Here is a 27,444-nt window from a genome sequence, read left to right as displayed (position 1 = left end):
TTTCCCTGATGTATCTGCTATTTCCCAGGATACTCAGAGCCCTGATCAATTTCCCTTAGTTTGTCAGATATAAACGCATTCCCATCTCTCTTTAAAAGTGCCTAGATTTTTAATTCTTCCCTCTCAACACCACCTAACTCCCTCAACACACTTACAGAGACTCTGTCTCACTTTGTATCCCAACTTCTCTTGTCATCTTAGCAATATCAGCGTGTCTAATACCCACTCATTAAATATATATTGAAAACCCTATCAACCCACATCATCAGAGAATGTACAGTTGTCACTCAGGTGATAGTAGGACCTCACTTACTGATGGTCAGTCACTGTCATAAGTGTCTTCACTGACTTAACACGGAGACCATTTAACATCACTGTAAGGCAGTCCCGATCACACATTTCACCGACAGCGTGGTTAAATAATTCTCCCAAGGTCACACAGCTTGTAAGCTATCTCTGAGCCGCCTTTGGAACACAGAGAGCCTTTCCCCTTCACCACTATGCACTGTGCTCTCTGTCCCTTTTACATTTTTCCTCTCGCCCTTTCACTTCTCTGCACTTTTCTCCCAGCCGTTAGGATGAATGCCGGTTAATGTCAGTCCCCCAATCAAAGTCCTTCCTCCCATCTGGTTGGTAAGCTGAGCCATCCATCATCTGCACATAATATTTCCATCTTCAGCTGTGCTCAGCTGCCTGAATCGCTAATCAGGCGTCGTTACCGTCCTCCTTCCTTCAACACATTCTACACGCCTGAAATGACCAGAAACCATCCCCTGGATATCTGAGCCTTTAGGGCAGACCTCAGCCACTGCAGCCACGGCCAGAGAGGACTGTTCTTAGTTGGTGGGCAGGGTGTTGCCGTTTGGGAAACATTCCTTCCCATAGTTTTGTTTCCACTACAGTAATTCTACATCTCTGCCCACCATAAGATTCAAATGATAATGATTAACAAGCATTCCAGTACCACAAATATTGAAATATTTAGCTATTAAGAAGGAATTACGACATCACAGTAGGGGGAGAGTGGATTCCGCAAAGGTGGAGAACGAGACAATAAGAAATTATTTAGAAAAGGAAAATAAAGAGAAAATAGCATGACAGGCTTGACTGTGACTTTAAATATGTCACTGTCTTCCCCTCCTCTCACAAATATGGTTGTGATTTAAGGGGAGGGCTTTTTTTTTCAGACCTGACTTGTATTTTTTTCACACCAGTACAACAATTTATGGGGCAAGGTAGACCCTGGGGAGAAGTGCTATGTTATATAAACATATGCTGGCCTGCTTTTTCTGACTTGTCTCAATGATGTTACTGAGTATTTCTTGAAGTTTCAGAAGGAGATGTTTTAGGCACTCTGATTAGTACACCAGGTTACAAAATAAAAAGCAAGTCCCATCAAGGATCATTTCATATCACGATGAATACCAGAAGGTCAGTAGTGGCAGAACTTTCCAGTGCATCGCGGCCGCGCAGACACACACCGTTAAGTCTTCCGAGCGCCATCTGGTTCTGCTCTCCCTGGCCTGAGGGATCTATAAAACTACTGAAGGAAATTGAAGTTAAGGAATGAGCATGTGTTTTACAGAATTTCAGATCTCTTGATTGAGGTTTGCAAAGTCTCTCTGAAAAACAATAAAAATCTTTGTTGAACCCTTTACTGTCACCCCTGTAGGAAAGGTATTAATAAACCACATTAGTGATATGATTTTCCTAAATTGTGCTGTTGCCCATTTTACCAACATAATGAATTACTTTACATACAAGGAATTTCCTGGTTTCAAATAGTCTTTATTCATCTCTCAGCTTTTAATTACCTAGCTAGCATGTAATAATTTATAGGTCATAAGACTGCCCTGGGTGGATAGGGTGGGGCAGTGTTTTGATATGAAGGAGTTTCATCCGAGATTGCTGGGTTTAGTCAAGTAGCCTGGGGAGAACAACTGCTGTAAACTCTATCAGATGTCCTTCAGTCAACCAACGGTTGGGATCCCATCCAATAAAACATGCCATCGGTCACAGCCCTCAGAGCCGACAGTGAGTAAGACAGGCAGGCTATCACAGATCTTAAAGAAGCTGGCCACATGGCCACTTCCAAGCCCATTTTGTGAAGAGAAGTCTTGAAGAAATGCTGAGAAGCAGAGACATCCATGTGACTAATGGCAAATCAGGACGTGGGCACAGAGTTCTCTTTAGAGTCACTGTGAGGGCTGGCATTGCTTTTTGTAGGCACAGCGCCTTCTCCTACAATACAGAGCACATATGTATTGAGCATCTAGGGTATGTGTGTTACTCTGTTAAGCAGTGGAGGTTGCAGAGGTGAACAGAACTGGTCAAGGTCCTTAAGGATTTTGTTTTTAATAATGGGGTGTGGATGTCATAAATGTGAGGGATGAGGCAGTGCACCCCAAGTGCCATGATCATGAGCAAGGCATGGAAAGCGGAACAAAGCTGCTCTTAGTATGGCAGAACTTGGGCTGTTTGTTTTCTAGAGTCAGTTCATTCTTGCATTCATTCATTCCATAATTATGCATCAAGTATGTAGTTGGCTCTAGGCATGGTGTCTGCATAATGGATTAATTAGGCAAGATCCCCATGAGTGTTCAGGTTGAGGGGACCAGGGAGTAAGAGGGGGAAAGTCACTAAATCAGTTAACAAACGGCTAAATGTTGAATGACTACAGATGATTTCACAAGGTGATAGGAAGAAAACAGGGTGATATGATAAGGGGCAGGATTGTAATGGCTGCTCCAAGAAGGTCCTTTGGAAGAAGGGACAATTAAGCTGAAGTTTAAATGATCCAGAGATACCTTCAAGTGAAGAAGAGCATTCCAGGGCTGACAGAACAACTCATGCCCAGGCTCTGAGGCAGGAATGAGGCTAGTGTGTTCAAAGACCGGAAAGTCAATGTCACTGGAGTTAAAGAAAAAAAGTAGGAAGGAGCACTGTGAAATGGAGCCATTGAGATGGGCAGAAAGCAGATCACCACTCCTAGCTTAGCACTCTAGCTCATAAGTCCAGTACAGCTTGCTTTTGAGTTGCATGCCAGGGAACAATCAGAAATGCTCATAAAAGAAACCGTGAATGTCACTGTGCCATCTGCTTCAGTAGAGCTCATAATTGGACAGAACTCTTGCATTCTGTGATAGGGTAAGAAAGATTGTCAATGAGTTCAAAAGCTGGTTGGTTCCAAGTTATCACTCAGCCCCCCTAGTGTTTATCATGCAAAGCAAGTTATTTTATGGCATATTTTTTATGTTAAAAAAAAGTAACTGGGTTAAACAAGGTAGAAACATTTCTCTCTCATATGAAAAAAAAGTCCAGTGGAGTCAGATAGTTCAGGACTGTGTGGCAGCTGCACAGTCATCAAAGACCAGACTTCTTCTATCTTGCTGCGTAGTGAACCTTAGTGTACTTCCTCGTAGTCCAAAATGGCTGCCTAAGCTCTAGCCATTTTATCAACATTCCAGCCAACATGAAAAAATTAACCCTTTCTCTTTGAAGTTCTTTCCTAGACATTGCCCACCATATTTCTACTTAGCTCTCATTAACCAAAGCTAGTCACATGGTCATACTTAGCTACAATAAGACAGCCAGAGGAATATAGTCTGAGCTGGAGGAAAAGGTGATTCAAGATTCAAGTGGTTGCCAAGATTCAAGTGGTTGCATCTAAGAAAGTGAGCAGACATATATTAGGAGGCAACAAGAAGTCTGTGCCATGATAGTCAGCAGTTTTTCTACATAAGCCATATGTCAGTTTATGTCTTTCCATAGCTAAATCTTTTTTGAAGTTTTGAATTTTTAAAATATAATTTCCTAAAACAGATGGTAATTAGAAGATGAATGGAGATGTTAGTTAGATGGTGGTGATTTTGCAGTATATAAATGTATCAAATCAACACATTGCACTCCTTAAACTTATATAAGGTTATATATGTCAATTTTTTTCCAATGAGTCAACTCTTCACATGAGGTGGCCAAAGTACTGGAGCTTCAGTTTCAGCATTGGGGGCAGGAGGAGAAGGGGATGACAGAGGATGGGATGGTTGGATGGCATCACCAACTCAATGGACATGGGTTTGAGTAGACTCCGGGAGTTGGTGATGGACAGGGAGGCCTGGCACGCTGTGATTCATGGGGTTGCAAAGAGTCGGACACGACTGAGCGACTGAACTGAACTGAACTGTTGCCAATTTTATCTCAATAAATTAGGAAAATAAATTTTTTAAAGGAAAGAATTACCTGCAATCTACAATATAGGCCATATATGTTTCACAGATTGAGTTACTAGTAATCAAAGAGTTGATACTTTATGAGATGGTTTTTTGTTTTTTTTATTTTTGCTTGTTTGAAATTTCCTTTATTTTTTCATCTTTAAAATGGGAATAAAATAGTACCTATCTCGTGGTATTGGTTTTTTACCTTCTTTTTTAGATGGCTTTTAAGCAGATAAAATATAGAGCCATCACAGAATTATAAAAACTTGTAAGAATGATATAACAAGTAAACAAATTGACCATTGAGTTTAGATACCTTATCTTAATATAACTTCTCCAGTAGCAGCAGAACATTTTAAAATTGTATTTCTCATAGCAAAAAGAATATTTTGTTACTAATTTTGTCCTCATTTTTCTGGGGCTTTTAAGTTTTTTAAATAGCACAGTGAAGAAGATTAAAATAAAGCAAAACAAATTCTGTTCTTAATTACTTTTACTGTTCTGGGAACTACGCCCCTAGAAAAGTTTCAGAGCTGTACAGTTTCTAATGCTCTTCATTTCTTTTTAAAAAGACTATTTTGCATGTTCATTTTTCAGTATATATTGATACATAGTCAAATTTTACTTAAAAAAATTAAGTTGGCTTCTGATTGATCTGATTGATCCTGGTGGCTCAGATGGTAAAGAATCTCCCTGCAATGTGGGAGACCTGGGTTTGATCCCTGGGTTGGGAAGATCCCCTGGAGAAGGACATGGCAACCCACTGCAGTATTCTTGCCCGGAGAATTCCCATGTACAGAGGAGCCTGGCGGACTACAGCCCATGGGTAGCAGAGTCAGACACGACTCAGCGACGAAGCCCAAGCACAGCGCATTGATACATGGTCAACTTTTACTTTAAAAAAAAGTTAGCTTCTGAGTGATCTAGGTCCCACGTCACTCTTCCTCCTTTTCCTCTGATAATCTTTTTTAATCATTTGTTTCCAGAGAGTGGAGACACAAAGGTTGTCTCTCGCGTTATTCAGTGGATTGACTGTTGATTGGGTCCCACTGGGTGATCCTGCCTCCCCCAGTTCCCCACCACTACCCAGGAATGTCCCAGGGGGAAGGAGCCCAGGAACGCTGTGAACCGGCATCTCATTTGCATGTTTTCTCAGATTTTCTTTGCTTGGAACAATTTGCATATTTTCTAAAATTTTTGTTTGTTTGGGATGATCCAAGCGAAGGGCTTTCTTTGTCTCAGAGTAATCAAGAGCTTCTGGTAATAATTGCAAACATATTGAGGTTTATCCGAAACACCCTTCTCCTTAGTTATTTTCTGGGTGTTCTGCCCTGTCTATTTTTATGGAGAAAGTAATTCGTTCTGCATAAGAGCCCAATTCAGCTCAGTGCAACTGAGATTCATGGAGCGCCTCTGCGTCAGGACCTGTACTGGGCGTCAGTGGATCAAAAGCTGACAAAATAGAGTCCTTCTGTGGAGCCTGAGTTGTGAGTAAACCAACAGATTAACAGGACGTTAGAATGTAAGACACTAGTTATTGTGATCAGGATGCACAGGGCTGGCCCAGGAGAGGCCACTCTGCACGCTGTAGTTTGGAGAGTTTAGAACGGTTTCTTGGAACTGCTGTTCCCCACACTGTTCAGGAAGGCAAGAGAAAGAAGGACTTTAGAAGTAGTGTGTATGTTAGTCATGTCCGACTCTGTGACCCCCTGGACTATAGCCCCCCACGCTCCTCTGGCTATGGGATTCTCCAGGCAAATATACCATAGTGGGTAGCCATTCCCTTCTCCAGGGGTCTTCCCGACCCAGGGATCAAACCCGGGTCTCCTGCACTGCAGGCAGATTCTGTAGCACCTGAGCAAGCAAGGAAGCCCTTGGAAGCAGAGAGCAGCCCACGCAAAGAGGGAGATTGGAGGTACTAAGGGACGGGATGGTTGGAGCTAGAACTGGAAAGTTTAGCAAAGACTAGGTCACAGAAAATTACCCAATTATCATTTATATCATTCCCTTAAACCATGGCAGACTGTTTTTCTTTATGAAATTCATAGTATTCCAGAAAGTACCTGAGGCCGTAGAGTACAAATTTGGGTCAGAGGACATGGTATATAAATGCTAGTGATAAGCTAGTGAGTGATTAAAAAATTTTGTATTTTGGCATGAATATATATCACATAATTGAAATTTTATAAGAATCCTGTTGTGCTAAAATAAGACATCAAAGACCTATCTCAATGATAACCCCTGGAACATAGAACTTGGCATGTGCATTCCTCTATCTGCAGGTTTTATCAGAGGGAAGTTCAAGCCTCACTACCCAAGATAAGCAGCCACTGAAAGCCTTCCATGGAAGTTCATCTCTTCAAGCCAAAGTCCACATGAGCTTGAAATGTGTCTCTGATTAAAGTGCAGAGTGATGAATTCACCATTTAGTGTTGACCCAGTGATGCTTGTTATGTGCCTCTGAGTTCAGCCCCGTGCCCAGGTACCATACCAGATTCAGACAGAAAGGGTGCAGTTTCAGAGAAAGGCTCCCACAACTTGGAGACCTCTGTCACACCATGGTGTTCCCCAGGCCTTGGACTCAAAGACACTTACGAAAACCTTTGCAAGTTTAAATTCAAGTGACACAGTATTACCTGAAAGTAGATTTGGTTTTTATGAGCTAATATCAGGCTTTCACACATCAAAAGCAGGGTTGCCAGGAGACGGCACGATTTTGATGCAGTAAAAGCATTCTATTACATGATGTTGATACTTTGCCATAAAAATATAGATGTTCAGTTTGGTCACTCAGTCGTGTCCAACTCTTCGTGACCCCAAGGACTGCAGCACGCCAGGCCTCCCTGTCCATCACCAACTGTCAGAGCTTGCTCAAACACATCCAACCATTCTCATCCTCTGTCGTCCCTTTCTCCTCCTGCCTTCAATCTTTCCCAGCATCAGGGTCTTTTCCAATGAGTCAGCTCTTCACATCAGGTGGCCAAAGTATTGGAGTTTCAGCTTTAGCATCAGTCGTTCCAATGAACACTCAGGACTGATTTCCTTTAGGATGGACTGGTTGGATCGCCTTGCAGTCCAAGGGACTCTCAAGAGTCTTCTCCAACACCACATTCAAAAGCATCAATTCTTCTGTGCTCAACTTTCTTTATAGTCCAACTCTCACATCCATACGTGACCACTGGAAAAATCATAGCTTTGACTAGATGGACTTTTGTTGGCAAAGTAATGTCTCTGCTTTTTAATATACTGTCTAGGTTGGTCATAGCTTTTCTTCCAAGGAGTCTTTTAATTTCGTGGCTGTAGTCACCATCTGCAGTGATTTTGGAGTCAAAAAAAGTCTGTCACTGTTTCCATTGTTTCCCCATCTATTTGCCATGAAGTGATGGGACCAGATGCCATGATCTTAGTTTTCTGAATGTTAAGTTTTAAGTCAAATTTTCCACTCTCCTCTTTCACTTTCATCAAGTGGCTCCTTAGTTCTTCTTTGCTTTCTGTCATGAGGGGGGTGTCATCTGCATATCTGAGGTTATTGATATTTCTCCCAGCAGTCTTGATTCCAGCTTGTGCTTCATCCAGCCTGGCATTTTCACATGATGTACTCTGCATAAAAGTTAAATAAGCAGGGTGACAACATACAGCCTTGACGTACTCCTTTCCTGATTTGGAACCAGTCTGTTGTTCCATGTCCATGTTCCATGTCTGTTGCTTCTTGACTTGCATACAGATTTCTCAGGAAGCAGGTCAGGTGGCCTGGTATTCCCACCTCTTGAAGAATTTTCCATGATTTGTTGTGATCCACACAGTCAAAGGCTTTGGCATAGTCAATAAAGCAGAAGTAGGTGTTTTTCTGGAACTCTCTTGCTTTTTCAATGATCCAACCGATGTTGGCAATTTGATCTCTGGTTCCTCTGCCTTTTCTAAATCCAACTTGAATACCAGGAAGTTCCTGGTTCATATACTGTTGAAGCCTGACTTGAAGAATTTTAAGCATTACTTTACTAGATTGTGAGATGAGTGCAATTGTGCAGTAGTTTGAGCATTCTTTGGGGTTGCCTTTCTTTGGGATTGGAATGAAAACTGACCTTTTCTAGTCCTGTGGCCACTGCTGAGTTTTCTAAATTTGCTGGCATATTGAGTGCAGCACTTTCACAGCATCATCTTTTAGGACTTGAAATAGTTCAACTGGAATTCCATCACCTCCACTAGCTTTGTTAGTAGTGATGCTGTCTAAGGTCCACTTGACTTCTTATTCCAGAATGTCTGGCTCTAGGTGAGTGATCACACCATCGTGGTTATCTGGATCATTAAGATCTTTTTTGTATAGTTCTTCTGTGTGGTTTTTAGCATTCAAGATTCTGAAGGATATCACTGCATCTCAGGTTCCGTGAATCAGCTCCTCTCATGCCCTAAGAAAGGGAGCTCAAGGAGAAGGTACCTGTGCAGGTGGGCTAAATGCGATGGGACTGAAAGTGAAACCCAGCAGCAGAAACCTGCCTTTTCCAAGGAAACATTCAGCTCACACAGCAGAGACAAAACCCTGAAGAGCAATAGGAAGGGAAGAGCCACAGCTTGGTGGGAAAGACCTAGATAGTTTGTATGAAAAGAAGCAATAAATGCAAACCTTAAGTTGAGCACCGATTTTTTTTTTTTTCTTGTAATGAAAATGATTTCATGAAGAAGATGCTTCCAGAGGAGATTGGAAGGTTGAACTGAGATATAGGAGGAGATAAGAGGAGTTTAATTATCTATTAACTGGGTAGATGGCTCTGAAAAGAGAACAGTGGAGGCTGTGGGCTTTGAGGCTCACAAAACCACATCACAGTACAGACCATCTCTGAAGCGTTGTTCTACCCAACTGTTTCAGAGAAGCTGTAGCCAGATAAAACAATTAAACTCTTGGATCTGAAGCCACACTCGACCATATCCTACGAAGCACATGATAGGAGGTATGAGCTGTATGTCATACAAGCTTTGGGAGTTTTCAAAGTGTTGTGAACCTGTCCTAGTACACTACTATATAGCTGATTGTGTTAGCTAAGTAGCTAGGCTAGTTTCATTGGACTTGTGAGCAACTTGGGCTTACAGATGTGCTCTCAGAACAGAGCTGGTTTGCATGTAGTGAACTTACTGTATATTCTACAGCACATGGATGGTAAGTTTTGTGGAGAACCCCAGAGCAGGAAAGGGGACAGAAGGCACTGCAGAGGGGGTGGGGTGCTGTTTTATTTGGAGTGGCCATGGGAGAGCTCTGAAGATGACCTCTGAGCAAAGACCAGAGTCAGGTGGGCAGGACCCATGGCTCCCTGGATGAACAGAATCACAGACAGGAGGAGGAGACACTGATGAGGTCAGAGAATAAAAGTGGAACAAGGGAGGGAGGGGACTTCTACTGGAAAAAGATGAGTAGGAAGCTGGATCAAGCCCTGCCCCTCTCTCCCCAAATCACAGAAATATCTAGTTATGATTGCTCCCAGAATAGCTCCATGCCAGAACACAAGAAAGCCAAGCAACTTCTCAGGAGTATAGTCCCAAAGCTCTGATGTTTTTTGGCTTTTAATCACTCTAAACACTAAGTTGTAAGGACTTACTTATTTAACAATTATTTATTAACACCTGATTGGTGGTTAAGTGCTTGGGTTGTGAGCATTCATCAAGATGTATTTCCTCTTCTTACAGGGATCGTAGTCTGCAATTAGAAAATGGATGATAGTTACCCGTTTGGGAATAGTTACCCAAACTGGAAGCACAAGGTCGAGTCAGCTAACCCAAATCTAAGGATAGACGTGACCTCCAGTGTGAAAGTTGAAAAGCCAACAGGAATCATAGACTCAGGGGCTTCAGGACAAGAATCAGCCTGGGCAGCTTCCAGGATCTGAAACACGTGCTGCAGCTCGAGACGAGGGCTGTCTTGAGAGATGATATGGGGGAAGTAATCAGAAGTCAAACACGAAAGGTCGTGAAATCATACTATGGAATTTTGTATGCCATCCTGGGGGTGGTGTGAAGCCACTGAAAGGGTTTCATCCAAGAACTGCTCAAATCTGACTTACATGGTGGAACCTCCCTTTGCTGCAGTGTGGGGATTGACTGAAAGCAGGGCAGGACTGGAGTCAACAGGTCCACCCCTGAGTCTGTGATCGGGCAGGCCAGGTGGGGACTGGAATAATGGCAGCGGGTGAGAAGAAAGTAGGCAAGTCCAAAGGCGCTGAAACACGGGAGAACCAGGCTGTGTGGTGGATGTGGTACCGAGGGACAGTCCATGAATACAGCCCAGTTTTCTGTCTCAGGCAGTGAAGCTGTTCTCCCAAGAGATTGCACAGAGGAAGAACAGGTCTGGGAGGAAGACGGTGTCTGCTGGGGATGTGCTAAGTTTGAAGCTCAGTCAGTAAAGAGTCTGTCTGCAGTGCAGGAGACCACAGTTCAATCCCTGTGGTTGATCTCAGTTCAATCTCAGGGAGATCCTCTGGAGAAGGAAGTGGCAAACCACTCCAGTATTCTTCCCTGGAAAATCCCATGGACAGAGGAGCCTGAAGGGCCCCAGTCCATTGGATCACATGAGTCAGACACAACTTAGAGAATAAACCACCGCATGTAACATTCAGTTTCAGAATTGGATAATCTGTGTTTGAAGCAGAAGCAAGAGATGTGAGCCACAGGGAGGGACCATGACTGATCCCCTTGTAGATAATAGAAACCGTCAACCTTCCCAAAAAGGGTATATATGTGATAACAGAAGACTCCCGAGAGAATGCCAAGATAATCCACCTCTCCGTTTATTCAGGGAGCATCCAAACAATCAGCTTCCTAATGATTACATTCTGTGAACAGCATCTTTACTAGCTTGGACAGTGTTATCTCGTTATTGTTGTTGTTCAGTCGCAAAGTCATGTCCGACTCTTTGCGACCCCATGAGCTAGGCTTCCCTGTCCTTCACTATCTCCCTGGGTTTGCTGAAACTCATGTCTATTGAGTCAGTGATGCCATCCAACTCAATATCTCATCCTCTGTCACCCCTTCCTCCTCCTGCCCTCAATCCTTCCCAGCATCAGGGTCTTCTCCAATGAGTTAGCTCTTCACAGCAAGTGCCCAAAGTATTGGAGCTTCAACTTCAGCATCAGTCTTTCCAACGACTATTTAGGGTTGATTTCCTTTAGGATTGACTGGTTTGATCTCCTTGCAGTCCAAGGGACTCTCAAGAGTCTTCTCCAGCACCACAGTTCAGAAGCATCAATTGTTCAGCACTCAGCCATCTTTATGGTCCAGCTCTCACATCCATACATGACCACTGGAAAAACCATCACTGTGACTCTGCTTTTTAGTACACTGTCTAGATTTGTCATCAGTTTGCTTCCAAGGAGCAAGTGTCTTAATTTCATGACTGCAGTCACTATCTGCAGTGATTTTAGAATCCAAGAGTCTGGGCTCCATGAAATAAAATGAAATGAAATGAAATCCAATGCTGTTTCCACATTTCCCACATCTATTTGCCATGAACTGATGGGATCAGATGCCATGATCTTAGTTTTTTGAATGTTGAGCTTCAAGCCAGCTTTTTCACTCTCCTCTTTCACCTTCGTCAAGAGGCTCTTTGGTTCCTCTTCACTCTGCCGTTAAAGTGGTATCATGTGCATACCTGAGGTTGTTGATATTTCTCCCAGGAATCTTGATTCCAGCTTGTGCTTCATCAAGCCCAGCATTTCGCATGATATACTCTGCATAAAAGTTAAATAAGCAGGGTGACAACATACAGCCTTGATGTACTCTTTTCCCGATTTGGGAACCAGTCTGTTGTTCCATGTCCAGTTCTTACTGTTTCTTCTTGACCTGCATACAGAGTTCTCAGGAGGTAGATAAGGTGGTCTGGAATTCCCATCTCTTTAAGAATATTCCACAGTTTTTGTGATCCGTACAGTCAAAGGTTTTAGTGTAGTCAGTGAAGCAGAAGTAGATTTTTGTTTGGAATTCCCCTGCTTTATCTATGATGTAGCAAATGTTGGCAGTTTGATTTCTGGTTCCTCTGCCTTTTCTAAATCTAGCTTGTACATCTGGAAGCTCTCAGTTCACATACTGCTGAAACCTAGCTTTAAGGATTTTGGCATAATTTTGCTATCTTGTGAAATGAGTGCAACTGTACAGTAATTGGAGCATTCTTTGGCATTGCCTTTCTTTGGAATTGAAATGAAAACTGACCTTTTCCAGTCCTGTGGCCACTGCTGAGTTTTCCAAATTTGCTGGCATATTGAGTGCAGCACTTTAACAGCATCGTCTTTGGGGATTTTAAACAGCTCAGCTGGAATTCCATCACCTCCACTGGCTTTGTTTGTAGTGATGCTTCCTAAGGCCCACTTGACTTCACACTGCAGGGTGTCTGGCTCTAGGTGAGTGATCACACCATCGTGGTTATCTGGGTCATTAGACTTTTTTTTGTACAGTTTTTCTGTGTATTCTTGCCAGCTCCTCTTAGTCTCCTCTACTTCTGCTTTGTCTGTGCTGTTTTTGTCCTTTATTGAGCCCATCTTCGCATGAAATGTTCCCTTGGTGTCTCCAATTTTCTTAAAGAGATCTCTGGTCTTTCCCATTCTGTTGTTTTCCTCTGTTTCTTTGCATTGTTCGTTTAAGAAGGCTTTCTTGTCTCTCCTTGCTGTTCTCTGGAACTCTGCTTTCAGATGGGCATACCTTTCCCTTTCTCCTTTCCTTTCACTTCTTTTCTCAGCTCTTTGTAAGTCCTCCTCAGACAACCACTTCGCCTTCTTGCATTTCTTTCTCTTGGGAATGGTTTTGGTCACCACCTCTTGAGGAATGTCCATGTAGTTTTTCCTATGAGTTTTCACTGGTGTTTGACTGTTTTTAATAAACTCACAGTGAATATTTGCAGTCCCCAAAATTAGCTCCTTGGGATACCAGTAAGCAACATATGGGGAAAAGTATTCCATGGTCAATAAATACATCTTGGAAACCTTGGCTTAAAAAACTATTTAGTAGGTTCTTTATGCTGATTTCTCAAAGACTGAAATAAGCTACTCTTCCCGTGACTCACCGGGACGGGAGGCTGCTGCGGTTTTTTGGGCCATGACAAGCTTCTGGAGGAAGTGCTTCCAGGGTTAGTGACCACAAACAGCTTCATGGGATGCTAACCTCTACCCAAAGACTGTACCAAATCTCAACACATAGTTTCAGAGATTGAATTATCAAATTAACAGGAATGAATGTTTGTGTTCTTGAGGCACATGTCAGTTGCCTTTCCCAAAGTGAGCACATTGCTTAAGGAAGTGTAAATTACTACCCAATACCTGTGTCTGCATACCCTCCCACTCCCCCAGGGGTGACTGAATTGTTTAAATCTGATCTGATTTGGTAATGTTTCTGCAACTGTAGAGAGGCCCAGAATTCCCCATGCTATTGATTCCTTGCTGCTGCTTTTGTGAATACCTTCTCAGATCCTTTGCCTGTCTATTGGGATCTTAGCTACTGTTATGAAAATCAGTGGTCTATTTTTATAATCAGATATTAATGCAGAATTTCATATACTTCTAGCAGCCATTTTCCAAGTTCTTATGTATCGTTTATTTTTTAGTTAGGTTATTTGTTAACCTGTGGTGCTTCTACATTCTCATGGATCAGTTCTTTAAAGCATTTCTTTCTATAGTTGTTTTTTTGGGTTTTTTTCTTTTTTGATTAGGTTTCTTTTTTTTTTTTTTAATTGGAGGCTAGTTACTTTACAATATTGTAGTGGTTTCTATAGTTTTTTTTTTTTCACCATTTTAAGGCTTAGAAAATCCTTTTATAAAGTTTTACCTAGACACTTAGTAATCACTTCTTGTTTTTTGGTTGTTGTTAACATTAACTCTTAACCCCTCTGGTATTTATTAATATATTAATTTATCTTACACCCTTCCCCCTCCCAGAAAGCTAACCAAGTTTTACAGCACTATTCTCTGAATAATTTTCCCTTCTAAATTAATATATAGTGCCCATACAATCTTTAATAATTTTTATGAAATAAAAAACATTTATCTCCACTTATTAAATTAGCAAATTGAGATGAATGTCTATTTATTAAGATTCAGTTACTTGGCCAATTTCAGTCTGGAGAGGAGTAGATGTTAATGTGATGTAAACTATGACATTTATAAACTTGCATTTAATTTGATGTTGTGATAAAAAACTTCCTTCCTTGAAGCTCATGGGAGAGATCACTAAAAGGAACACGAGACTAGAGAGCTTAGAGGAATTTGAAAATTAAAATGAAGAAAGGAACGTTTGTCAATAATCAATGTTAGTAATAAAAGCAGCCACTGTATAAACATTAATGGCTTAATTCTTATAATCCACTTTACAGCTGAGGAAGCAGAGACCCAGAAGTGACTTCCTCTGGCCCTGAGAGCCGGGACAGACAGAGCCAGGACTGCTTCCAGGGCTGTTTATCACCAGCTCTGCTCCAGTTGGGGTCTGCGGATGTAGTTTTAGCACTCCCCAAGGGGCCTTCTTAGAGCATCTGTACTTTAGCAAAGAATCAGCATGCTATTCAACATTTATAGGGTAAAAGGGGGGACAGACTTAAGAAGTGCTTTGCTGAAAGTGTGTAGGCAGGTAAGCACATCGAAGTCCTCTCTTCCGAGCCTGAGCTTGGAGGACCCTGCAGGTGAAAGAGTGCGTGTTCCTGTCCGTGTGAAAACATGGGTACCAAGGGGCCCCCTCCCTGCGGGCCGGAAGGTAAGCCCTCGCATCCGCTCAAGCCCCTTGGCTCGCTCACTGCACAGGAGCTAGGCTTTCCTCAACTGTTCTTTCTCTGCAAGTTCGTGGGGAAATTTCAGAACAATTCCTCGTGTCTCTGTGTCTCAGGCCGTGATGGCTCACTTTTGAAGCCCGAGGCCGATGGTGAGGCAGCGTCGCTCTGCAGACATGCAGTGCTTGTTCCCAGAGCAGGGCCTGTGCCCCCCGGTTTGCCGGCTTTGCAGCTCCTGGGGCTGATCCTCTCAAGGCCCCCGGGAGCCACTTTTGTGGCAGATTCCATTTGGTTTCAAAGGGCCTTGAGAGGGGCTGCGGGGCCACTTGGCGTGATCCCCCCCAATCTCCCACGTTAAGAGTGACTTGCAGGCTGCCCTGGTGGGAGCCCGAGCCCACCCCAAACAGGCTGCCCCTGTTCCCCCCATTGTCTGCGAACCCGGCGTCTTTTCCCAGCTGACCTGCCTGCAAGTGGAGAGATGTGAAAAGTTAGAGACAAAAATGGTCTCTACAGAGTGAGAGGGAGCTTTCTTGTACAGAAAGGAAGGAAATACCTCTGTGGGATTTTATTTTTCCCCCCCTCTTCATCCAAAAAATACAAAGAGACTCTCTGTCTTTAATGCGAATGTCGGCTTTAAATCTCTTAGGTTTGGATTAACTCTGCAAAAGAAAAAAAAAAAAATCTGACAGGCTTTCAGATATGACGCAGAAAAACTTTTTTCCCCTCAATTCATGGCGTGCATTTGCAAAGCCAAAGGCTGGTGGGCTGAATAGTGGGCGCCAGTCTCCCGTCACAGTTAACATCACAATGGTCAGAATTAGCAGCCTCTGTCCCCACCAGGGGACGTTTAATACGAGGTGGCAAAGGCAGGAACAAACCTCTCTTCTCTTGCCCCCCAAATTAAAAGAGATTAAAATTAAACCAAAGAAACGAGGTTATTTTCAGTTACACAACTTAGACTTATCTTACCTTTTTCCCGCAAAAGAAAAAAGAAATGGGGCATTTTGCAGTCATTACCTAACTCAAAAGCTTCCTTCCAACTAAACAAAACCCACTGACTTGATGGACATTTCCTATTACACAGTTATTGTTGGTTTTCACTATTGAGGATGTCAGCCAGCATGTCGAAGATCATGTTTTGCTTATAAAATAAAATGACTTTTATGTGAATATCTTTCGTCTTGGTGGTGTCCAGAAAGTGGGTGCTGTTCCTCTGAATCCACGTGGCGACGTTTATTTTCTGAAATTTGGGGTAATAGCATGTTCGTATTTTTAATGTGTTCAGAGCTGTTTCATCCTAGATATTGGAGTATTCTGCACCAAGAGTCGGTATCCTAACCTTGTGTTAATGTAGAAAAATTTTAAACAGCAGCTCCTGGTTTCCAAATGAAAGTCAAAATGAATAGGTAATCTGAAGCACAACTTAAAATGAGCAGTTTTTATATTTGATATGGATGGATTAATTAGGACTGTTTGTTTATGTATAATTATGAAACCACCTATATAAATTAAACTCTAGATCATTTTTAATTCCTGACCCACACGTAGTTTAAAAAAAAGTTTCTTATGTGATATTTAGTGGGATGTAAATGGATGTGCATTAGTTGGCTGCTAAATAATAGAGTTATAACAATATGTTTATGGATTTAAATAGGTACTGCAAATTGGTTCTTGATAAACAAATAGACTCAAAGTGAAATAAAGTATTACTTTTGGTTTTATTTATTTGTGTGACACTATCCGCTTTAAGCTGTAGGTAATCTAATTACATTATAAAGGGATTTTTATTATAATCACAAACAACTAACAGAATTTATTAATTTTTATTATAGAATCATTTTCTTTGCAACCCCAAAGGCTCTGATATAGCCTAATATGGGATTTAATACAAATGAAAGTGTGTTAAAACTTATTTTAACACACTGTCATTTGGGTTTTACATACTAAATATTTGGCTTGACTACCAATAACAGAATACACTGAAACAAGTTATGTAAATCTTTGAACAAAAATTAGTATTATCCCTACATAATATCAAATTGTTATTTTTCATAGATACCCTAACTTGTTTATACTGTATTCATGATGTATCTGGATGATGTTTGAGTATCACGTAATATTTTAGAAAAAGTAAATTTTTATTTTCCAGAAATAGTAAATTTAGTTTCTAATTAGGATTGATTTTATGTATTGTATTGTAAGAGAATTTAATCCAACGTATGTTTGAAGTTTGCTCAAAAAGATAATTTTTTATATTCTAAGTTATAAAAGAAAGTCAAAGTTTATTACTCCATGTTTTGGTCACAATAATAAGAAATTCATATAAAAATGTGAAAAGATTTGGTACATGATAAAACTTTGCTGTCTTAGCTACTGAGGGAAAAATAGAAGGGCATGTTTTCATAAATTAGGCTTTTAATTCCAAATATTTCACAAGTTTGAATTCAGAGTTATTTTATGCCCTCTTGCAGAATGAGATTCTTAAAATTATTTCACTTGAAATCATATAAAAACTTAACTTGTATTTACCGGTGTATTTTTATGGTTTTAAAGTGATACTGTCTCTGATCCTCAGGCGGCCATGTTGTTCAGTTCCGGCGTCTTTTGGACGGGCCTGTTATTTATCCCTGTGGCCTCCTTGCTCCTTGACGTGCTGTATAAAGTGTAAGTATAATAGTCAGTTATGTACATAGCAACGTAGATGGCGTATTAATCCTCAGATTTCTCTAGTTGGGCGTCAGCTCTAATATAGAGCTTGCAAGAGAGGAATTAGTAACAGTAATTAATTCCATGTAAATAAAGGAGAAAGGACCGATTGAGGAACTAGAAACTATATTAGTTTAAAAGAGCCAGCAGAAGTTAAAGCAGGTAGTTTCAATTAACATTTTTATTAATCAGCCTGAAAAACCCCTTCAAGGTAGAAGAAAAAATTATGTTATCCCCACACATGTACACACACCCCCATATATTTTTAGTGAACAATAGTTGTGAAAGGAAATTTTTTCTTGCTTGATTCTAAACATATATAAAATAGAGACTAGAAGAATCTACAATTTTATTAATCTTTCTCAAGGATTATAAGTTTTAAAATGTTCTCTCTTCCCACAAAAAAGATATCATTAAAGTTGGTTATTGTGATGCTTGTTTAATGACTATGAAAGTTTTATTACTATCAACGTGAACCATTTATGACCATTGTTTCTATAATTATATTAATGCCCAAAATTACTATAATTTTTTAGATTCTGTGAAAAAACTCCTTGTATTCTATTACTATTGTACTTAGAAGCAGCATGGTAAAAACTTGTTTTATAATGTTTTAAATCTTCACACAAATACTTTGATCCTTTTTCTTTTCTTTCGCTTTCATTTTTTTTGCAGTATCAAGAGGACTGCTTTTAAAACATTAGTAGATGAAGTTCAGGAGCTGGAGGCAAAATCTCAAGACCCAGGAGCGGTTGTGCTTGGAAAAAGGTAAAACACATACTATGTTCTTTTCTAGGTGAGCTTTACATTGTTCTTTTGCTAGCGGTTTGGAAGTAAGCAGTTAAACTTGTGCTTATCTGTTGACATGGAGCTGGCAGCGTCACTGACAGATTTTGGAACCAGAGAGATGCAATTTCAAATCAGATCTCTTCTCTGAGCTGCCTGCATCTCAACCAGGTTGCTTAGAGCTCCCGAGCCTCAGTTTCCTCATCTGCACCATGGGAGTGGCCATACCTCCCTCCCAGCCAGTCCTGAGAATTGAAAACAGTGTCAGTAAAGCAGGTGGCTGGGGGCTTAACGAGCACGAAATAAATGGTGGCTACAAATAGTGTTTATTATGAAACTGAAAAAGAAAATGCAGTGTTCGTAGAAAATGCACAGAATACGATCAAAATCAGAGGCTGACGTAGAGTCGGCTGTCCCTCAGTTGCCTCCAGTGGCTCAGTACTTTATTGGGAGCTGAGCTGGGAGTCATCTATGAAGTGAGTCCTCTACATCCCCACCACCCACCCCCCACACACCAAAAAAAAAGCAAGGTTAGAAGGCTAAGCGAATTTACTGAACTTCACAAAGCATTACAAAAGAGAAACTAAAGTTACTTGAAAGCACTCTGCAATGATCCACGGTTATGATGAAAATACCAGGAATTGATTCTCCCTCTCCCGTCACACTGAAGCGAGCTAGCATGTTGTCTCGACCCTAGGAGACGGTTTGCCCTGGTCTCTGTCGCCTTCACCCTGATTCTCCGTTGCTGCTCAGTTAGACACGGTGGAGTAAGTGTCAGACGGGGCACTCGGGCTGAGGCCTTGGCTCCAGCCCTCTCTTGCTCTCCTCAGGCCAGAGGGGCGCGTCATACCCCGTCCGCACCTCTCTCCTGAGACCAGCAGCCCCGGCCTGTGTGGGGCGTGCACCCTCACTGCGCAGCTTCTCTCACGGACCGCCGTGACATCCGTGCACAAGTCCATCATCCCCATTTTGTCCAGATGGGGAAACCGGGGCTCAGAGAGACCCGCATTCTCCAGGTCCAAAGTGACCGTGCTGGGGCCTTGAGCCCGTGTCGGTTGAGTCTAGAAACCCCCGTCATGCACTATTCTGCCTCCTTAGACTGCTTTTCAGGAACGTAGTGGCCTGGCGCCAGACGGAGCCTGCCTGAAACGGGGCGGCTCTGACCCTCACTGTCCGTCCCGGTGTCCGTGATGAGTTGACCACCCCTACCTTCAGATCACAGGAGCAGCTCCACCTCCGCGCGCTTGCCCCTCATCTCTTCCCTTCGCCTCCAGCTCTGCACCAACTCCACTGTTTTTCATAAATCGCCCCTCAGGAAATGTTCACTCTCCCTTTCCCTCTAGCTATAAAAAGGATATAGGAAGAGTTCTGGCTCTTAGGAAAGGATGGGGGCATGGATGTGTATGACCAGGTCCGTTTGCTGTGCATCGGAAACTATCAAAGCATTGTTAATCAGCTACACTCCAGTATACAATGTTTGTTTTTTAAAAAAAAGAGTTCTATTAATAGCTCACAGAGTCATGAATAAAAATATTGACAATTATTAGGGAAGGTCCACTGATAGTACTGTTACTGCCCTTAGTAAATTTCTCCTATTTGTGTGTTAATAAAACTTTACATTAAGCCCCTTCATGTGATAGTTTTTTTCATCATTTGTAGTATATCAGTGACTTCAACAATTCATAAGTCAGACTGAGGGTTCGATATGATGACCTCTGGTCTCTGGGTCCTAAAGAGTCCATGAGTCTGTGATATGTGTAGTCCCTTATATTAAATAAGTCAGAGAGCCTAGAAAGAAAGAAGTGAATTCAGTGTAAATGACTACCAACTTCTCCATAGAAAATGTGTCTGATAGATTTCCTGCTGCTGCTCAGCTCGTTTGCCTAAAATAGCGGTTCAGCTTATTTCAGGGACTCAGGACTAAGTTAGCTGTTAGCTGAATAGCCCAGTCAAAACCCCTAGTCTGGTATGGACCCCATGTTGCCGTTGCTGCTGATCGGTGAGCAAAATGATGGTGATGGTCAGCCTGGCCGTGGCGTCCCCTGCTGATGGCAGCTGGAGGAGAGGAAGATCTGTGAGAGAGTAGCAACTGGTCGGCAAAGCCTTCACATCAAACTGCGTTCTAAGGCAGCTTGGCAGCTGTCTGATTTTACTGACAGAATTGTTTTAGGAACCTCGGAGGAGAATGAGATGAATGTCAAATTTTCAAGCATGAGCTGATTTCATCTGCATTTTCCAAAGAGGGGGAAATGGTGATTTCTGTGTCTTCAAGTGACACCAGGCTTCCTTGAGGGCTGACACACGCACATCATTGTATGCTTCCTGGCCTCGGCGTGTGCGGGTTCCTCGTCTAGAAGCTGAGACCCTCTTACAGATGGGTAATCCAGTTCCTGGCTTTCAAAACCCAGTCCAAACGCACTTACCTCAGCATTCCACAGATGAAGTCAATTCCCACTCCGCTGTCTCTGTATTTTGTTTATTCCTGTGTTTCTGCATTTGCCACAGTTTACTAGAGTCTGTGTCTCCAACCTGTGTTTGCTCGCATCCCCTGCTAGATTGAGCTCCTTGTAGCAGAGGCCTCTGTCTTAGTCTTAATGGCAACCCAGCACCAACCACAGAGCCAGGAACGTGGTAACATTCAGTTAGTATTTATTGAGTGGATGAATGAGTGGTCAGGAGAATGAGCCAAAGAATAAGTCCTTTAGTGAAAGGGGAGGCGAAAGGATAGTTGAGTAGTGGGCTAACCTGTGGGAAGTTAAATGAAAATGTGATACACAAGAACATAGGGCTATCTAGGTTACACTTCCCAGACTAGTAAGCTCCAGTGTAATGGTTGCTTACTTTTTTGTCATAGAAGGATGCAGTTCTTAAGAACGACCTTGTAAGTTGATCACCCCAGTTTTTAAATCTTCACTAAGCACTACTCTGAAGTCAAGCTAGATGTAAACACACAGCTTCTCTGTGTCAGAGAAACTTAACTTGTACGCACCATATCCAGATTAGTATTTACAATAATTCATTTCTCATCTCTACTCATTTTCAAAAATTAAAACATCTTGGTTAAAAGAATGAGTCCTTTTTTAACAGAAATAAGTATGCCATTTATCATATTATTTTCCTGACTTCCCTGGTGGCTCAGATGGTAAAAAGTCTTGCCTGCAGTGCAGGAGACCCGGGTTCAATCTCTGAGTCAAGAAGGTCCAGGGTTTCCCAGGCGAGAATACTGGAGCGAGTTGCCATTTCCTCCTCCAGATCACTCTGTAGCCATGACTTATTATTTTGGGTAAAGAAACTAACTCGTAAGCTATGAAACTGTCTTTTGCTGTTACTTTCTATGGACATGCTCCAACACTAGGGAGCAGAAGCATCTACATTTCCAAAATCCAAAAAGCTTTGAAATTCAATTTTTTTCCGCAAGCTTATAGGGAAATTTGCTGGATTTTCAAAACAATTTGTTCTCGAAATATAAGGACGTTGATACTGTTTATTTTTCTGCAGTGTAAATATGTCTGTGTTTTATAGCAGAAATATTAATTTTGGGGATATGGGTCTCTAAGGTCTCACTTGGGAGAATTACATATATAAATTGTGTGTAACATATTACTTTCCTAAAACAAAACAAAAATATGAGTTGAGAACCCCAAAGTGTTAAAGGATTGCGGACACTGGGCTCGTTGGAGACAGGCAGTTGTTACTGGATATCTTTCCTGTGTGTGTGAAGCAATGTGTCTTATAGTAAGGCCAAGTATGAATAATGAGAGCCATCATTTTTTACACGTATCTATAGACACTAGCCAGTATGTCATCATCAGCCTCTACTAAATAGTATTTTAGCCCAGGATCTTCAGGTCAGTCCTCATTAATTTGTTCATCACCGCTGTTTGGTCCACAGCCCGAGCTTTTTAAAGTAGGGAAGTGTAGATGTCAGATAATTTGGTCATGGAGACAGTGATGGTGGTCTCTCCTAGCTTCTCTCTGTGTTGTTTATCTTAATGAAAAACAAGAGATTCAGTGTAGCTAAGGCAAAAAACAAAACCTGGTAGCCTTCCTAAAGAAGTGGAGGGGGGGGCATTATAAATTAAAACTCATGTTTAGCAATAGACTTCTCCTGTTGAGTCAATGTTGAGTATAAACCAAGGCATCAGAAATGATCCTCACAACGTATCTTTTGTCTTGTGATGGTCTCTGTTCCAGTTGGTTTGTTGTTGGTGGTGGTTTTTTAATAATAAATTTCTCGGGATGTAGGGAATGGTGAGGGTGGGAGGAGCTGGTGTTTCTAAGTGGCTGAGTGTTTCCTCAGTGCCATCTTCCTGAATCCTCCTCAGCCCAAGGTTTGGAACTGTCCTCCTGTTCTCCATGAGGTGTCTAAGAACGGCTGCCTAAGGCAATCCAGCTCACAAATAACAGAATTAAATCAAAGACTGCAGAGCCCGGGCACTTTCCACAGCAGTGTGCTTCTTTACCCAGAAAGAAACTGTTTTCTTTAAATAAACACTAGACATTAATGTGACATGACAGCTGAGTGAAAATATAGCCTTAAATGGCCATTACAAAACGAAATTACATTGTCTCATATATTTTGGTTGCCATAATATGCAAGGGCCACTTCTATATTAAAGGATCGTGCATTTAAGAAGGCCAGCCTACAACCTGGAAAATGTATTTTGGGAAGAAGGAGCTCCATCATGACACATGGCTGTCCTCTAGCCTTCTGTAGTCATTTCAGTTTTAAACACCAGAGACTTCCCAGCGCCCCACCCACAGCGCTCTGCTGACAAAGTCAGACCACCTGCTGCTGAAGCCGCCGACTTCCTCAAAGCAGTTACATGTTTTAGCGTCCCTCTGAGTCCCCAGGTCAGTAATGGTAGAACATTTTAAGAGTAGAGTAAGAAAAGTCTGTAAAAATGGCTCTTTCTTATTCCCCATATCTGTTTATTTCACTGGCAAAAACAAGTTTTACAAGTTTTTGCAAAACCACTAGAGTTTTAAGATTAATTAGCTTTCTTGCCTTAATTCCCAATGACAATAAAGTATGTCTAATAAGTACCAGTTAACACCCCTAGACTTTTAAAAAATATCTGTGGAAGATTACTACAAATGTCAACATTTCCAAATATTTTACTTCAGCAAAAGCCTAAATGTTTCTGTAATTACAGTGAGTTCATTTTGCAGATGATCCTCTTTTTTTGTGTATGATAAATATTGTTCCATTTCAGGGTCTAAAAAGAATTGGCAATATACAGAACTAACATAACTTACAGCAGTTTAACTAAAGCTTAAAATGGGGAAGCTAAAAGATGGAAATTTGTCCACTGAGTCAGTTCCAGTGATTAAAACAAAATTGCATAAACATTTGCTGCAACACATGTGCATTACTTATTAGCTCTTCATGCTTGTTATGTGGTTTAATATCAAAGCAAAGTTTTATAAATCAACCAGTGGAGAAATGGCATGACTAGGAGGATTGATGATGTTTAAAAGTGCATTTCAGAATTACTATTCAAATTTATTTATTTGACAGATATTTGACTTCCCACTGTGTGAAACACTGTTCTGTGAGCAGGAGAGAAAAACAGACGCAGTGTTTCTTGCACTCTGCTTGTAGAAGTTACATAATTACATGGATTCATTTCTGCAGAAAAGACTATTCTAAATGTTCATTGAAAAATAAGTGTTTTTTTCTTCTCACTTTACCTAGTAAATTATTTTCTGAAAATACCTTTTTTTATTTTAAAATTAAGGAACACGTTTCATACCATATTAGAGTGGTAATGGAATTTTTCTAATTAAAAAGTCTATGAGATTTCTTCTTTACCTAATTTTTAGGATTTTTCTGTATAAAAAAATTAATTTATACCAGAATATATGCCAAGTAGGAAAAAGGTGTAGTAATGGTTCATTTTTTTTTTAATTCTCAAATGCCATACTTGCTCCATGTAGTAAGTCAGCTAAGATTTTAGAAGGTACTATCCCTAGTGGTGGATTCTGTGGTTTTTGTTAATTGTATCGTGCAGGTTCTGTATCTCTCTTTGACTTAAACACTGGGGCTGGGGACCTTTTGACTGCACTATTGGGGACAAAACTCTTCTGAGCTGTAGGGGAAAATGGCCTCTAAAGTATCTGTCTAAATACTTGCAACCTCATTTGCTGTCTGAGAAGACAGGGTAAAAAAGAATCCGCAGACTACAGATTTCTCAAACAGGCTTTTGTTCAAGTCTAACTCTGGTGGTCCTGTGGGCACGCTGGGGTCTCCGCTGAGCTGATAATTCATTTCGCACGTTTGCACCTGCTCTGCAGCCTCACAGAGAGGGCGCAACTGCTCAAGAACGTCTTTAAGAAGAACCACGTGAACCTGTACCGGTCAGAATCACTGCAACAAAACCTGCTCCGTGAGTATTTGAGTTCTGATTTTTAAACACATTCTCCGCCATTACCTCATTGCATTTATAGGAGCAGTATTTTGTCTTGAAGGATATTTAACTGTTTACAATTAACACCTAAAACAAATTTTGCACATTTGCAACACATTATATAAATAACAAATGTTTAGAGAGTCTTTTGACCACAGCCATCTCACTTTCAGCAGAAAAGATAGAGCATTTGAAAATCTTGCTGCTTTCACTTCACAAAAAATATTTCTGTATGCCCCTTGCCTCCTTAAATCTTAAAAAGAACCAGTAAAATAAATCTTAACTCTTAAAAGCTTACTTGGTATTGTTATCTTTTCTACTTGAATAACTTTGCAAGAGCCTTTTCAGCTTTCATACACAATGACATGTGTGTGAAACAGCACACAAGGAAACATATTTCCCCCTTCAAAAATATTTATGAATATTTAGAGTTGTAAGAAATTATTAGGTATCATGCCCTCTTAACATTTGAAGGATCTCAAAAAGAATATAATATATAAAGCCCTGTAGTAAATGTATTTGTGTTAGTAATATATCTTTTGTTTCATGTTGTTTCCACATGTAATTTATTTTCATGTGTATATACTCGTGTTTAATGCTTTTGCTCTTTATGCTTCAAGAGGCCTTTTCTAAAGATGGGAGCCCCTTGGGGGTCATTTCTTATCCCCAGGCCCCCTGTGACCAGGCTGGGGCATGAGTGAGTTTATTTGTAGATGCTGAGCGTCCAGAACCGTGTCTTCTGAGGGAAGCTGTGTGTGTCTACCTCCTTGCTCTTATTCTTCCTTCCCTCTCATCCGCCTGATCCATCTGGAGTACATGCTCCCACTTGACTGCACCCCGCAGCCCTCTGCTAGCAGGAAGCAGACATTAGAGGAGCTGGACATGATCTGCTGAAGGGAGAATGCAGGGGAGGCTGCAGCCTCTGTCCATCCAGGGAGCAGAGCGCCGAGGATCTAAGCCACCATCACCTCACTCTTCATTTTGCACTTGAATCCATATCGTTCCCAGACATTAAAAAATTAGTGTCCTTATGCTTTTAAAGGCAGGGAAGGATACATTAGCTCCCCAAGTTAGAAAGTGAACACTCAAAACTCAGAATAACAGAGACTTCCTGTGACTTCAAGCTCACCATTTCTATTTTAACTTACAGATGGGTATGCTTTCTCTCAAGACGAAAATGGAATCGTCTCACAGTCTGAAGTGATCAGAGCATATGACACCACGAAGCAGAGGCCTGATGAGTGGTCATGAGTCGCGGGGCTGCAAGGCCAGCTCTGATACATCCTTTCGGGGAGTCCCAGGTCTTCACCAGAATCTGCTGACCAATTCCAGTCTGGTCCAAGGAGGGGAAATGGATCTGAGCTCATCTCATTGACTGACATTCAGATTCATGTATATTATAGACGTAAGCACTGTGCAACTATACTGTAACACCATCTCTTTCAGATTTTCTAAAGTATTTGCTAAGTCTTTGTAAACAGACATTGAAAATGACCTTGTATCTTGCCAGAGTGTTTTTTTTTTTTCCAACTGAAAAAAGGTCAGTATTCTTTTGCTGTTACTCTGGAGCTATAACTATCAGTGTCTTGGATACACCACAAGGCTATTCACGATTAAAAATCTGTAAAATGGTAGTAAGTTAGAGGAACTCTTGATATCCAAATTTAGATTTCAGAACATGCTCGGCAGGGGGGCGGGGAGGAAACAGCCTTCTTAAAGAAGCCACTCACTGGGCAAAATTTCTAAATGAGACATTAATGATAAGTGTTTGTGTCAAAAATTGTCTTGATAAATGTTTGCCAAAGAAGTTCAATAAATGTATTACTATTTCTCCTTCAGTAGTCATTTGCCCAGAAATTTACAAGAAAGTTTACCTCCAGTTCTGCTGTGAGATCTGCATGCCTGACTTTTCCAATCTCAGAGTGATTTGTAAAAATGAGTATTTCAAGGCATTTGCTACTAATATCTGTGATGTAGCACCTTTGGCCTTACAAATGCTTCTTTCTCATTTGTCTGTCTGTTCAGGTGGAAGTGCACAAGTGATTATGTGACTGTCGTTACAATACTGATTTTTAAAACTGCACTTACGTCTCCATCCTTTCTAATGACATTTCATCATCGTTGAGATTTTTCTTACAACCTGGCTTCTGCTGTAGATTAAGTGATGTCATTTTGCCTTTGAGTTTTCTTTTTAAGAAAAATGTACTTAAGTGTTTATGTGGGATTTCCAATACTTCTGTCGAGGTGTTTGTAAAACCATGTCAGATAAATGCCTGGGCTTCTGTAGTGTCTGTAGGCTCAGCTTTTTGTCCTGTGTTTTGGTTTTCCCGAGTAGTGCCCGTTCCAGATGCCTGTTGTCCTTGATGGCACGCCCCAGGTCAAGGTGATTGCCCTGAACTTAAAACCGAGAATGGCTTAACAGTGCCCTTGTCAAGCCGCTCCCAAACTTAGGCACATGCTGCTAGTTGGAACAAATAAGTAGTACTTCCCCACCCCCCCGTTTTAAAAACACCTATTTTATTCAAGCCTATAACTTTACAAAGAACTCTGTTCATCATGAGTAGATTTTGTTAATGTGCTTTAAAATATAGATTCAGTTTAA

General features: G+C 41.3%; 1 protein-coding gene across 5 annotated transcripts in view; it reads left to right on the top strand.

The window, feature by feature from the left end:
* Nucleotides 1–26,925, top strand: part of ATP8A1 (ATPase phospholipid transporting 8A1) — a 226,199-nt gene extending 199,274 nt beyond the window's left edge. For all 5 annotated transcript variants that reach the window (XM_061164668.1, XM_061164664.1, XM_061164663.1 and 2 more), the window contains 4 exons: nt 17,516–17,604; nt 18,322–18,414; nt 24,730–24,821; nt 25,993–26,925. In XM_061164668.1, the coding sequence (XP_061020651.1) occupies nt 17,516–17,604; nt 18,322–18,414; nt 24,730–24,821; nt 25,993–26,093 (375 nt within the window). In that variant the 3' untranslated portion in view covers nt 26,094–26,925. The remainder of the gene's footprint in view (nt 1–17,515; nt 17,605–18,321; nt 18,415–24,729; nt 24,822–25,992) is intronic.
* The last annotated feature ends 519 nt before the right edge of the window (nt 26,926–27,444 follow it).

The sequence above is a fragment of the Dama dama genome, chromosome 17, assembly GCF_033118175.1.
Source record: "Dama dama isolate Ldn47 chromosome 17, ASM3311817v1, whole genome shotgun sequence".
In the NCBI taxonomy this organism is placed as follows: Eukaryota; Metazoa; Chordata; class Mammalia; order Artiodactyla; family Cervidae; genus Dama; species Dama dama.
Note: the sequence above shows the minus strand (reverse complement) of the source record. Positions and strands in the feature narration are given on the sequence as shown.